The sequence below is a fragment of the Tursiops truncatus genome, chromosome 4 (assembly GCF_011762595.2).
Source record: "Tursiops truncatus isolate mTurTru1 chromosome 4, mTurTru1.mat.Y, whole genome shotgun sequence".
Lineage (NCBI taxonomy): Eukaryota > Metazoa > Chordata > Mammalia > Artiodactyla > Delphinidae > Tursiops > Tursiops truncatus.
In genome coordinates this window covers 60,734,350-60,748,748 of record NC_047037.1, presented here as the reverse complement: position 1 = coordinate 60,748,748, position 14,399 = coordinate 60,734,350, and the positions used below count along the sequence as shown (strand labels likewise).

The 14,399-nt window shown below is 44.2% G+C and overlaps 1 protein-coding gene across 8 annotated transcripts in view; it reads left to right on the top strand.

Annotated features, from left to right (window-relative positions):
* Positions 1 to 14,399, top strand: part of ABCC5 (ATP binding cassette subfamily C member 5) — an 87,283-nt gene that overhangs the window by 55,613 nt on the left and 17,271 nt on the right. For all 8 annotated transcript variants that reach the window (XM_019946116.3, XM_019946117.3, XM_019946118.3 and 5 more), the window contains 8 exons: positions 1,950 to 2,134; positions 2,758 to 2,904; positions 3,206 to 3,335; positions 4,819 to 4,972; positions 5,064 to 5,192; positions 8,031 to 8,217; positions 9,928 to 10,017; positions 12,551 to 12,740. In XM_019946116.3, the coding sequence (XP_019801675.1) occupies positions 1,950 to 2,134; positions 2,758 to 2,904; positions 3,206 to 3,335; positions 4,819 to 4,972; positions 5,064 to 5,192; positions 8,031 to 8,217; positions 9,928 to 10,017; positions 12,551 to 12,740 (1,212 nt within the window). The remainder of the gene's footprint in view (positions 1 to 1,949; positions 2,135 to 2,757; positions 2,905 to 3,205; positions 3,336 to 4,818; positions 4,973 to 5,063; positions 5,193 to 8,030; positions 8,218 to 9,927; positions 10,018 to 12,550; positions 12,741 to 14,399) is intronic.

Sequence of the window (14,399 nt, the reverse complement as noted above, 5' to 3'; positions counted from 1 at the left end):
TGTTACAATGATACACTCCTCTGCTTGTCCCAAGCAGACTGCAGCAGGGCTGTGGTGAAGAGTTACAGCCAAGGTTTTTCCTACTTGATTTTCCTATCCAGAGGCCTTGGTCCTGTTTTTTAAACCCTTTATCTTATCAACTGAAACAAATCTTGGGAGTTAGAAAAGCTATATGCAATACTTTAGGCATTTTCACTTTTGTGAACTTGAAGCTGCATATCAGTTTGCAAAGCATAAGAATAATAATAAATAAAAATGCAGTCCTGTTTTAAAGTTCTTTCTGTTGTGTCACCTCCTCACCTGATGTGTTGAATCCAGGACCTTTCCTGGGTTTGCCACTGCTTTTTTCATTTCCTTGTTCTTAAAGCATTTGGCGTTAGGAGGTGACCATCCTGATTTACCACTCCCTGCCTCTTGTCTTTCTTTCAATTAGCCACATATGAGCTTTTGAATTCCGGTGTGAATTGAGATGCCTTACTCTCTCACACACAAAGCAAACACAGCACAGAAGCCTGAGACATCTGTCAGTTCCTGCCACAGACAGTATAAAAAAAATAGAATGTCTTTAGGGGACATTTGTCCTTATTTACATAGCCACTAACCTGGAGACTCACATCGCAAAGTGTTCAAGGCATGTGTTGCTTGTTCCAAGGTAATTACACATCATATATGATAAAGGGGAGAGGCTGCTTCCTGTGGGGATGTTTCTCTGTATTCTCCTGTCAGCATCAATCACCTGACCAGCCCACGGAGCCCCTAGGAAATATCCTGGAATCTTTTCTCTCCTCCCACAGTCAGTCACGCCGTCCTACTGAATTTACCTCCTGAAACTCCGTCCCCATTGCCATGACCCTGGTTCTGGCCTTCATCATCTACCCAGACTGTTACAGCTGCCTCCTTTTAAATCTGTCCTCCACACGAACAGCAGAGAGATCTAGTTAAAAACCAGCCAACTCACTTTCCTGCTTGAGGCCTTTCAGTGGCCTCCCAATGTCAAAGCCGCATTTTCTAATCTTTTTCTTGATTTGGCACACACAGAAAAATGCCACTATTTCTTTGAGCCCCTGGGATGCATGGTAGAGGCTGCCTGAGGTGGCTGGTCTGGCCATCCCAGGCCCATCTAGTGCACAACAGGGCCAGGGAGTCAAATCTCTACACCCCTGTAGCCCATTCTCTTGAGGAGTTCTTGTCTGAAGGATAAAGTTCAAATGCCTTTATCCCGTGACCAGAGCCTCCTTAATCAGCCTTATCTCCTGCCACTCCTTAGGCACACAGAATGTTCCAGCCACGCTGAATTGGATATCTGTGTATACCGATTTGCTGTTTCCCCACACCTGTGCCTATCATTTCCCCATCTGGCCGACTCTGGCTTACCTTTCAAGACATGGTATGGGGAATTCCCTGACGCGTCCACTGCTGAGGCCCTGGGTTCAATTCTTGGTCAGGGAACTAAGATCGCACAAGCCACGTGGCACGGCCAAAAAAATAAATAAATAACGAAATATGGACTGCATAGAAAGTCTTCCGGGAAAACGCCCTGCTAAGCCCCTCACAGCTCCCGCAAGTAGGTTATGTGCATTTCCTGGATGTTCCCATGCTGCCCTGCAAATAGCTCTAGCGTTGGAGTTCGCACATTTTATTATAATTATGTATTTATTTACCTGTTTATCCTACTAGACTGTGGAAGGATGATCTGAGCCAGATCTCCAGGGCAGGGACCTGGTCTTAATCTTCGTTACCGCTCCAGGACCTCATCCTGGGCCTGGTTCATAGTTGGTGCTTAGTAAATGTTACATGGATAAATAAATGCTCCTGATGAAGGGGAAATAATTCTCATCTAGAGCTCTGTGAAACTGTAGGCTCCCTTTGATTCTGCTGTTCTACAGGTGACTTAGTTTTGAAAAGCAGCCTTTCCTTTCTGAGTTCACGTTTCTCTTTTCCTTACCTAGGGCAGCTTGTGCAAATGGAAGAGAAGGGGCAGGGTTCTGTGCCCTGGTCAGTATATGGTGTCTACATCCAGGCTGCTGGGGGCCCCTTGGCATTCTTGGTCATTCTGTCCCTTTTCATGCTGAACGTGGGCAGTACCGCCTTCAGCAACTGGTGGTTGAGTTACTGGATCAAGCAAGGAAGTGGGGTAAGGTTCCTCATTAATGGGAAAATTATACGTCTCATAAAGTGGCCATCTCTCCATAGTCCCTGTCTCTCCTTAGGGAAACTGTTCTAGTTTTCAGTTAAAAGAAGCAATGAACAAGGATTACCCAGGATAAGATCTTGATGAGTCTCTAATGTAACCTCAGCAGATAATTGCTCCCTGACCAACTCACGGAGCAATAGAGCTTATCAGTAGCAAACTGTAGGCTGCCTGCTGTTGTCCTTAGAAAAGAGAGAGGGGGCTTCTCTGGTGGCACAGTGGTTGAGAGTCCGCCTGCTGATGCAGGGGACACGGGTTTGTGCCCCGGTCCGGGAAGATCCCACATGCCGTGGAGCGGCTGGGCCCGTGAGCCATGGCCGCTGAGCCTGCGCGTCTGGAGCCTGTGCTCTGCAACGGGAGAGGCCACAACAGTGAGAAGCCCACGTACCGCAAAAAAAAAAGAAAAAGAAAAGAGAGAGGGAGCAGGGCAAAGTCTGCCTTGTGTCTGCCTCAACCAGGTCCCAGAGTTTTTATCCTGTACCCTCCCTTGAGCCAAGAATGGCCCTGATGCGGGGTTCTTGGCAGTCCCTGGGAGTCTTGCCTCACAGACCCTTGCCTCCAAACAGAACACCACGGTGACTCAGGAAAACAGGACGTCTGTGAGCAGCAGCATGAAGGACAATCCTCTCATGCAGTACTATGCCAGCATCTACGCCCTCTCCATGGCAGTCATGCTGATCCTGAAAGCCATTCGCGGAGTGGTCTTTGTCAAGGTATGCACCGGTGGGGGCCTCTGCTCCTCCTCTCCCCAGAGGCTGCGTGGTTAGGATTCCGCCTGGCATCCCTCAGGTTTACTCTGAGTCGGGGAGCTCCTTTAAAGCAGGATGGGCCTCTCCGAAGTGACCTGCATCCCATGAGCCTCAGCTTTTTCCTATTAGCCACCTCCCTCCTCCACGACCATTCGCCCTTCTCCGGCTTTGGGCATCGATGTCCTGTGGAGTTGCGACCCTGTGGAGTGGGAGCTGAGCCTGCCTGAGTCCCGGATCTCTGATCACGCTGTGCTCTGCCCCTCAGGGCACATTGCGAGCCTCCTCCCGGCTCCACGACGAGCTCTTCCGAAGGATCCTTCGAAGCCCTATGAAGTTTTTTGACACTACCCCCACTGGGAGGATTCTCAACAGGTTTTCCAAAGACATGGATGAAGGTATTTCTCACTGCTCCTCTCTGTTGTGCTCTGGAGCACGGTGGCTGTCGATGTTTGCGTCAGGAACATTTTAGTTTTGGCATTTTCTCCACATTGCAAACTCTTCAGGCTAAGGACCTATCTGCTTTTTCACCTTTTGTCTGAGTTCTTATTTGATCTTATTTAAACTGAAAACCAGTTCAGAGCACTGAGTTAGCATAGAGGCTTTGGACAGGGGCATCTCAGAGTCCAAAACACATATTTACTTGTGGGTAGTGCATAGGTTCCTGGACACGTATAACCTCTGACAGGTTTGCTGGATGCTGGATGCCTCATGGGCTGTGCCAGCACCAGAACTTAAATACAGTTGACCCTTGAACGACAGGTTGGCTGAATCCGCAGATATGGAAATACGGATGAGGAACCACATAGATGGAGGGCTGACTGTAAGTTCTATGTGGACCTTTGACTGTACAGAGGGTCTGTGTCCCTAACCCCTACGTTGTTCAAGGGTCAACTATACTCCCGTAGCCCATAATGATAGTGATGCTGCCTGACATTTATTGAGGGCTTACTGTGTACTGAATATTCTACATGCGTTATCCTAATCCTCACAGCAGCCCTATGAGGTGTGGATATCGTTTCATCCACTGAATACACGGAAAAGCTGATGCCTAGAAAGGTTAAATAACTTGCTGAAGATCACACAGCTATTAAATAACAAGCTGGGAATTGAGCCCAGATCTTTTTGACCCCAGAGCTAATGTTTTTATCTACTGTACTGTGTTGCCTCCATAGAAGGAGTTTGTTTCCGATGTTGATAGGCCAGTGTAAAGCCATGGCCAGAGGTCACAAGGGATCAAAACCATCACTGATACACAGAACAGTGCTACACATGTGCATGACATGATCCCATTTCTGTTAAACACACAGACAAATGGAAAAAAGATTGAAAAAAAAATCAGTGGTATCAACATGTCTCAGATTTGCATGAAAATAGGCAGGGGGAGGAGATGTTCAAAAAACGGTGAAGAAAATGTTGATAACTGTTGGAGGTTCTATACTCTTTCAACTTTTGTGTATGTTTAAAATTTTCCATGATGAAAAATTTCTTAAATGTTAGCGGCAGTTCATTGATATTGGTAAGAATAAAGACTATGTTTATAAGTTTTTTGCACATTTATTTTCCAAATATTTTACAACAGGCGTATATTACTTTGCAAAGTGGAAGAAATGTTTAAAGGGGTTGGGCAGCATAGTGAACCAAAAACAAGGCACAGGGGAGAAAGGTCACTTAAATGCTCTTGGGATAAGAAAAATTAGAGCAACCAGGTTTCCATATTTTTCTTTGATCAGACTGTTTAAAAGGCAAAAATCATAACTTTCAGTTAGGGATTTTAGGGAGCCTCTTTTTGTTTTTTAAAAATTGGGGGAAATTTAAAATTCCATTTTCCCGGTTTGTGGATCCCAGCATCTGACACGTGTTCCTTTACGGTTTCTCCAGTCGATGTGCGCCTGCCGTTCCAGGCTGAGATGTTCATCCAGAACGTCATCCTTGTGTTCTTCTGTGTTGGAATGATCGCGGGAGTTTTCCCGTGGTTCCTTGTGGCAGTGGGGCCCCTCATCATCCTCTTTTCAATTCTGCACATTGTCTCCAGGTAAACAGGAAGTCTTCATGTCTTCCAGGGCAAAGGATGAAGCCAGAGTTGCTAGTCTACCCCTCTGACACAGAACACATTCTCTCTCCAGGGTTCTAATCCGAGAGCTGAAGCGTCTGGACAATATCACGCAGTCACCTTTCCTCTCCCACATCACATCCAGCATACAGGGCCTTGCCACCATCCATGCCTACAACAAAGGGCAGGAATTTCTGCACAGGTTAGTTCAATGGGGGCCCGAGGGCTCAATGGGGAGCCAGCATCTCAGCATTTAATGAGAGTTTAAGAAGCCTTTCAAGGTCAGAATTGCGGATTATAAAGCTCATTACTAAGAGTATTAGTAATTTAATGATCTCTGGTTAAGATTCACTTGCTTGGTGGAACTCCCTTCTGAGCAAATGGGAAGACAAAAACATAGATTTGGAGTCTGCTAGCTTTCAGTTCTGAATGGCTATATTTGATGGAGTTTTGCTTTTTTTTTTTAATTAATTTATTTTATTTATTTATTTTTGGCTGCATTGGTTCTTCTCTGCTGCGCGTGGGCTTTCTCTAGTTGTGGAGAGCGGGGGTTACTCTTTGTTGTGGTGCACGTGCTTCTCATAGCAGTGGCTTCTCTTGTTGTTTTGTTTTGTTTTGCTGTTTTTGGAATGGTTACTTTTATTTTTTTAATTTTTATTTTATAAATTTATTTATTTTATTTATTTTATTTTTGGCTGTGCTGGGTCTTTGTTGCTGTGTGCAGGCTTTCTCTAGTTGCAGTGAGTGGGGGCTACTCTTTGTTGCAGTGCACAGACTTCTCATTGTGGTGGCTTCTATTGTTGCAGAGCACGGGCTCTAGGCACGCGGGCTTCAGTAGTTGTGGCATGTGGGCTTCAGTAGTTGTGGCTCGCAGGCTTCAGTAGTTGTGGCTCACAGGCTCTAGAGCGCAGGCTCAGCAGTTGTGGCGCACGGGCTTAGTTGCTCTGCGGCATGTGGGATCTTCCCAGACCAGGGCTCAAAACCATGTCCCCTGCATTAGCAGTTGGATTCTTAACCACTGTGTCACCAGGGAGGTCCGCGGTGGCTTCTCTTGTTGTGGTGGATTCTCTTGTTGCGGTGGATTCTCTTGTTGCAGAGCACAGTCTCTAGGATCATGGGCTTCAGTAGTTGTGGCATGCAGGCTCAGTAGTTGTGGCTCACGGGCTCTAGGGTGCAGGATCAGTAGTTGTGGCTCGCGGGCTCATTAGTTGTGGCACACGGGCTTAGTTGCTCTGCAGCATGTGGGATCTTCCCAGACCAGGGATCGAATCCGTGCCCCCTGCATTGACAGGTAGATTGTTAACCACCTCACCAGGGAAGTCCCAGTGTTTTGCTTTTTATTATTATTATTTTTTCTTTTTACTTTTTTATCTTCTGAGCAGTAAAAGACATTCATTGATATTAGACTGACATTTTATTTAGCTGTTGAATATTGTTTGTATGAGAAATTTATGTACATATATAGTCATTGTGGAGATTTGTGTTAACAAGAGATTGAATTAGACTAAAGGTCATTCAGTAGAGGACTGGTTAAATAAGCTGTGTTGTCCCCATGTGGTGGAATATGATATGGCCCCTAAAAAGAATGAGACTGCTCTCTAGGTACTGATAATGAATGATCTCCAAGGTATATTAGTGAAAGAGCAAGGTACAGATGGGCGGGTATTGTGTGCTCCTTTTAATTATGTGTCTGTATCTGTAACATTTAGAATATCTCTGAAAGGACACATAAGAAACTAATAGTTGCCACTGGAAAGGGGAACTGAGTAGTTGGAGGAGGGCAGGAGAAAGACCAACTTTTCAGGATAAAACCTTTTGTACCTTGTGAATATTCTGTCCTGTAGAGTATATCATTCATTCCAAAATTAAGTAATTAATGTTAAAAAGGAACTCTAAAATAGGAAGGGTTAGTTAAACAATTCAGAAAAATGCATCCTAACTTTAAGTGAAAAAAGTGAAATATGCTGACCGTGTACGTGTGTATGTACATACCCACAGAAGTGTGAGTGCATTGAAAAAAATGCTGGGAGTAAATGCAGCAGAATATTAACTCTGGTTTTAGCTGAGTGGTGAGAGTACTGGAATTTTACAGTTTCCTCTTTTATTGCATTTTCTTAATTTTCTCTAAAGTGCACATATCTTATTGTAAGGAGGGTAGTGATTTTTTTTAAAGCAAAGCACATTTGCCCACCCAGATCTCCCACTCTGGAGTTCTAATTGTGTGTAGGTGCCAGACTTTCAGGTGGGGCGTGATCTACTCTCTAAGCCCCCTGGTGACAGTGGTGTGTTGCTCCTGCAGTGACAGATTGTCTAGGTCTTTTTGCTCTGGTTTAAATCACTGCTCCTGGTTCTTTGCTCCATGGCCTTGGGAAACAAGTGTGTCAGCAGGCAATTTCCACTTTCGGTCCAAGGTTTTCTTTTTTTCTGGTCTTGTGCCATTTCTGCAGTTTACCTTTGTAACTTCTCTTTCTTTGAGGAAATGACCCCTGACCTAAAACATTTTTCTAAAGCTTAAGCAGGGCTTCCCTGGTGGCGCAGTGGTTGAGAGTCCGCCTGCCGATGCAGGGGACACGGGTTCGTGCCCCGGTCTGGGAGGATCCCACATGCTGTGGAGCGGCTAGGCCCGTGAGCCATGGCCGCTGAGCCTGCGCGTCCGGAGCCTGTGCTCCGCAACGGGAGAGGCCACAACAGTGAGAGGCCCGCGTACCGCAAAAAAAAATAAAATCAAATAAAGCTTAAGCAGCCTCTTTATTTGGTCTCCTTCCCTCCTGCTTTCCCTATGCTTTAGAAGTAGGTATCTTTCCCTAGCATCTTTAACACGTTTCTTTGAAAGGGTAAAACTAGAAAACCCTCGTGTCCTCCTGTCTGTGGAGCCTGGAATACTCTGCACTCCTTAAGTTTCCATCTCACACTCCTGGTTACAAACAGTAGTACTTCAGTATTAGCCCTCCACCCAGCACTCACCAGAGCTTTGGCATCCTCCATGCCCAGGGTTGTGTGGTACTTTATTTGCCTATTAGGTGTTCTGTCTTCCTCACAGGTACCAGGAGCTACTGGATAACAACCAGAGACCCTTCTTCTTGTTCACGTGTGCGATGCGGTGGCTGGCAGTGCGGCTAGACCTGATCAGCATTGCCCTGATCACCACCACCGGGCTGATGATTGTTCTCATGCATGGGCAGATTCCCCCGGCCTACGCGGGGCTTGCCATCTCCTATGCTGTCCAGGTTAGTCTCTGGGATGGGGGCGTCCTCTTGCTCGTATGTTGGCCTAGGAGAGAGCTGGTAGGGGGCTCTACCCTAAGCCATTGTTTTACTTCCGACTCCTAGAGCTTTTCCCCGTCTGCTTTGGCAGTAACACTCTGGACTGGTATACAGTCAGCCCTCCACATCCACCTGTTCCACATCCATAGATTCAACTAATTGCAGATCAAAAGTATTTGGGGGGAGAAATTTCTGGAAAGTTCCATAAAGCAAAACTGAATTTACTGTAGGTGGGCAACTATTTATTTTTGCCCAACTATTTTCTACATTGTATTTATAACTATTTACATAGTATTTACATTGTATTAGGTATAATAAGTAATCTAGAGATGACTTAAAGGATACAGGAGGATGTGTATAGTTTATGTGCAGATACTATGCCATTTTATATAAGGGACTTGAGTGTCCGTGGATTTTTTTTATTGGCGGGAGTCCTGGAACCAATCCCTCATGGATACTGAAGGTTGACTGTATAGGAATAAAGGGATTTAACTCTGTTGCATTTGTCTATGAAATAGGTGCTATTTTTTTCTTAAATAAATATGATTTTGAAAATGGTTTCAATATTGTAGGTTTCTGTCTTCACTACCCTTTCATCTCTGGCCTCTTCCTAGTCTTCTAAGAAATATATATCAATACATTTCTTCTGTGTGTTTTATTTTCAGGCCCCTGATTTTCCCAATACTGTTACATATGTAAACCCTTCTGGCTCCTAGGAATGGTTGAAGGTCTTCAAATAGATCAAAGAACAATTGGGAACTTGAGCACTGACTAGATATTTGAAGATGTTAAAGAATTGTTACTAACTTTTTAAGATGTGACAATGGTTGTTTTTAAGGAGTCTTTATATTTTAGAGAGATATAAGCTGAAATATTTATGGGTGAAATGATAGCCTATATGGGATTTGATTCCAGATAATACGGAAGGATGGGGTGGTATAGATGAAACAATATTGGCTGTAAGTTGATAATTTTTTAAGTTAGATGTTTGATACATGGGAGTTCATTATACTCTCCTCTCTATTCTTGTATACGTTTGACATTTTTCTATATTGGAAAGATAAAAATAAGTAGCCAGAAGAAACCTAAGAAGAGATACGTATCTTCACAGATACCCAAAGATATTTGTCCACGTTATGCAGACTTCCTTGATTATTAGAGGTGGGGGGAGAATCTGTGTTTTATATATGCTGTGTTTCAGAGTCCTCAGTCTGAGGCACACAGGGGCTCTGCATTCGGTTTTGGCCCAGCCTCATTTCTCTTATTTGACCTTGCTGGAAGCATTCTCACTGCTGCGCAGAGCTTGATATAATCTCCATTTGTTGTGACTACTACATCAGGTGTAGATGCAAGTATGAAGCACAGCAGTTATTCAGCTACAGTTGAATTACTGGAAATGTAAAGACGGGCGGAAAGCCCTCAGATACAGGAAAGTTAGTGCCAGCAGTACCAGAACGCCACCTGCATTCACTGAGAATTGCAGTTGATTGGGTGCTATTAGGCATTGTCTTAAATATTTAGAGAATGATTCGGTCCCTAAAATCAGCTGCTGCATGTGCCCAGTTAGTTCTTGTAACTTGAGTTGTGATCCCTTAGATGAAGGAGGTTTTCTGGCGTTGGCCTGGTGTGTATTAATAGTAAATTCTCTCTTGGATTCTTGTCTTCCGTTGTCAGTTAACAGGACTGTTCCAGTTTACTGTCAGACTGGCATCTGAGACAGAAGCTCGCTTCACCTCAGTTGAGAGGATCAACCACTACATCAAGGTCAGGCTGCTACAGGCCTTTTGCTACAATCTGACTTTTCATGGAGCAGATTTACCCTTTCACAGCCTCGAGTGAATGTCCCAGGAGGATGCTTGTTTTCTCTGCCTTATCTTGTCCCACAGGAGAGGCAGCGGTCTCTCCAGCATGTGTGGAGTGGAGAAGAGAATATCTTAAGATTTTCTAAATATATTTGTGAATTGTGCCTGATTGAGAACCTATGTTCATCAGCTAATTTCCAAAGCATTCCTTTTATTTATTTATTTATTTATTTTGGCTGCACCGGGTCTTAGTTGCGGTGTGCAGCCTTCTTAGTTGTGGCATGCGGACTTCTTAGTTGCGGCGTGCATGTGGGATCTAGTTCCCTGACCAGGGATCAAACCCTGGGCCCCCTCATTGGGAGCATGGAGTCTTACCCACTGGACCACCAGGGCAGTCCCCAAAGTATTACTAATCTCATTAATTCAGTTAAGCTGACTAATGTAACATTTTCCTTACACTATTTAAAACCATGTATTATTTCAAGTCTTAGTCTAGTTTACTTGTTCTTAACCAGGGAAGGCCATCAGAATCCCATATGGAGCTTGAGGCAAAGACTAACATGGGCCTCATCTCTGAAGATTCTGATGCAATAGGTCTGGGATAGGACCCAGACTTCTGACGTTTTAAAAGCTCCGTAGCTAATTCTAAACTGCATTCACAGTTCAGAAACCAGTTAATGAGTTGGTACTGAGATGATCTAGCTCTTCCCACCTTTCCCCAGTAACCCTTGCAGCCCTGCCATGGGGCAGTGTCTTGCTGGTGTCATAGTTGGAACTCGAAAACAGTTGTCTGTAGAGAGAAGCAGAGTCCTGAGTAGTTAGGATTCTCAATTTAATCTATTTCTCAGGAGTTACCTATTTTGTGAACAGCCCAGAGACTTTATTAGCATTTATATCGTTATTTACAGATAATGAATACATTCCAAGCTCCAACTAGAACGTTGACTTACAAACATAGTTTTAAAAAACTAGCCTTTCACTGAGAACAAGTATATTATGTAAACTGCATTTTCTAGTAGAGACATGCCCTGCTCATTTATTTTGTCAATGAACCTCATCAGTCGTAGGATATTTCTTAAACTCATAAATGATTGTTATCAGAAAGAATGGCGGATGGCTATCTGATAAATTTGCTAAAGGCTATTCTTCATGTTTATACATGAGTCTCTTGGCCCAGTGCTCTGGTCTGTGGACAATTTGTGGGTGTACATGTGGGTGTGTAGTGTTTGATTTAATATCACTATTGGTGTGAGTCTCTTGCTGGAAAGGTCAGGGTGATGGCCAGCCGTGGTACAGAGTATACTCTGCACAAACCAGTCATATTCCTGAGGACTGGATCCCCACTGCCAGTCCCCAACCTGGATGCCTGTCCCAACACGGAGTTTTAGACTTCAGTCTCCACCCCCGCCTGCCAGAACACTGCAGTCTTTGGCCATTGCTTCTCTATGAGGCTATAAGCTCCATGACTAGTCACCAGAGAGTTTTAAAGCATCGTGAAGTGTGACTGTTGATGACAAAAATTATCCAATGGTTGTATTAAACACAGCATATTAAAGCTAGAATGGATTTCCAAAATCATCTAATCTATTCCCCACAATTTGCAGATGAGAAACTAAGACGAAGAGTGAAGAAGTGATATGTCTGAGTCACGCAGCTATTAGTGGTGGAGTTTGGAGTAGAGTCTGTCTCTCCTGGACTGACTGAGAAGGCAGGATGCCAGGGTCTCATTAATGTTCCATAAATGTACTTTCCCTCCTTTGGGTTCAGCCCAGTGGTTTTCAAATGATGAAACCCTGTTTCAAGGGGAATATTTTCAAAAAATTCCAATAAAAACTGCTGTGCTTGAAGAGGGATGGAAGGCTTCATGCCTCACATTGGTCTCCAAGGAAGTGTTTTTTGGTTTTTTTGGCTGCATTGGATCTTTGTTGCTGTGCAGCTTTCTCTAGTTGAGTCGAGCGGGGGCTCCTCTTCATTGCCGTGTGCAGGCTTCTCATTGCAGTGGCTTCTCTTATTGCGGAGCACGGGCTCTAGGCAGTTGGGCTTCAGTAGTTGTGGTGCACGGGCTCAGTAGTTGTGGCGCACGGGCTTAGTTGCTCCACGGCATGTAGGATCTTCCCGGACCAGGGCTCGAACCCGTGTCCCCTGCATTGGCAGGCGGATTCTTAACCACTGCACCACCAGGGGAGTCCCTCCAAGGAGGTTTTGGGGAAGAATTCCTTATGACAGAAGGCAGTTTGAAAGCCACTGCCCTTCCCGAGCTGCTGCTTAGTAGCCGTTGTAAACTGCTAAGTGTAGAGACCACTGTACTTTGTCTCTGTCTAGTTTACTGGTGATGAGCATTCACTGCCAGGGGTCTCTTTCACAGCGAGGGAACAGAGCGGCAGCTTTCTCTGTGTGGTTGCTTTGGGTGTCCTGGTTCTACTTCTCTGTGACAAGGCCTTGCAGCTCCCCCAGAATCTATAGTCAGTCTAAACCAGCCACTTCTGTCTCCCCAGACTCTTTCCTTGGAAGCACCTGCCAGAATTAAGAACAAGTCTCCCTCCTCTGACTGGCCACAGGAAGGAGAGGTCACCTTTGAGAATGCAGAGATGAGGTACCAAGAAAATCTCCCCCTGGTCTTGAAGAAAGTGTCCTTCACCATCAAACCTAAGGAGAAGATTGGCATCGTGGGACGGACAGGATCGGGTAAGGATGTCCTCTCTGGAGAAACATTTGAACCTACCAGAATCAAGTCTGGGGCCCATGATTTCCCGTTTATTGAATACCAGTCTCATCCCTTCATATCAGATTCCTGTTAGATGAGCAGTTAGTGTCTCGGTCTCTGAAACCACTTTTCTAGGCTTATTTTCAACGCTGCTTTCATAACATTTAATGCTTTTTCTAATCATAAAAGTATACATTCTCAGTGCAGAACACTTGGAACATATAGCAAAGTACAAAAGGGGAAAGGCTCCCATAGCTCCATTACCCAGAGATAATTACTGCTGACATTTTGGTGGATATCTTGTTAGGCTTTTTCTATCAACAAATGTGTTTACAAAAATGAGGTCCTTTTATACACACTGTTTCATGGCCTGCTTTTAAAATTACCAAACATTTTCCATGTCAGTTAATATTCTATGACATGATTTTTATGCAGCATTATATAAAATTCTATTTTATGGATGTACCATCATTTATATTAACCCTGCTCCAATTGAAGGGCATTGAGGTTGTTGTCAATTTTTCACTATTATGAATAGCACTGCAGTGAACATCCTTATTTCTGTGAAGTCAAAGTATACAAAAAATTTAAGGTCTTTGTGATGTGTTACCTGTATAGCCTCATATTTATCAGAAGCCAGCATCATTCTAAGTGAGGAACCTATGTTCCTTTGAAGACAAATTATTTTCTTGATCTGACATCAGTTGCAAATAGAGACTAGGCCTTCATTTTAGGCATTTAATTTCACTCTTATTCTTAGAAATGTGTTACTATATGCCCCTTAGATTTCTAGAGTCAAGACTTGAATAATGTGTTTCTTTCCCTCTTTCCTTCCTGAATGACATTTCAAGATTGAGTCTCGTCTTTTTTCATTAACCTGTTTACCCTTGTGTAAGAGGTCTCTCTGAGTCACTTCTCATTAGCTTTCTGAGTTCCATGCTTCCTTGGCATCAAAACTCTTTTAGCTTTTTTTTTCTTGCCATTAAAAAAAAGTCTTCTTGAGACAATTTACTTTAAAGAACCTGCTAAGCAGAAAAGAAAAAGCTGCTTCCTCTTTGAAGGAATTATTGCATGTCAAAACAAGATACTGCCTCTAGGCTTGTGCATTGGAAAGAGAATGCCCATCCAAGGAGGGTGAATGTCCCTACGGCTCTTACTTTCCTTTCTCCCTCGAATTCCCTCTGCTACATTGGCCCCCAGGGGTGCACTGCTCCCCTGAAAGTTCTGACTGACCTCCCTTCCTGTGATTTCCCTTTAACACAGGTAAGACAGACCGAAATTTTCACCAGGACTTTATTAAACCATGAGTGGTGACAGATGAGACATAAACAAAAATAAAATAATTATAAATAGCCCGACTTACAAAGTCTAAACTGTAATCCTAATAAGCTTCTTCTGAGACTATGTCATAGGCCCTGGCTCTCTACCATGGTTGTAACCACTGTGAGGACCTCATTGCCTTTTTTACCAGCACGTTCCATCAGTACAAAGGTAGTCTAGTCTCAGATCTTTTGTTAAAGTGGAACAACTTAACCTGTTTATTTGAGCGCCATTCCTTCCTCAGCTTAAATCTTGAACCACTGCTACGGCACTGGGGAGGGCCTCCACCTCCTCCCTTCTACCTGGGAGGGGCCCCTAAC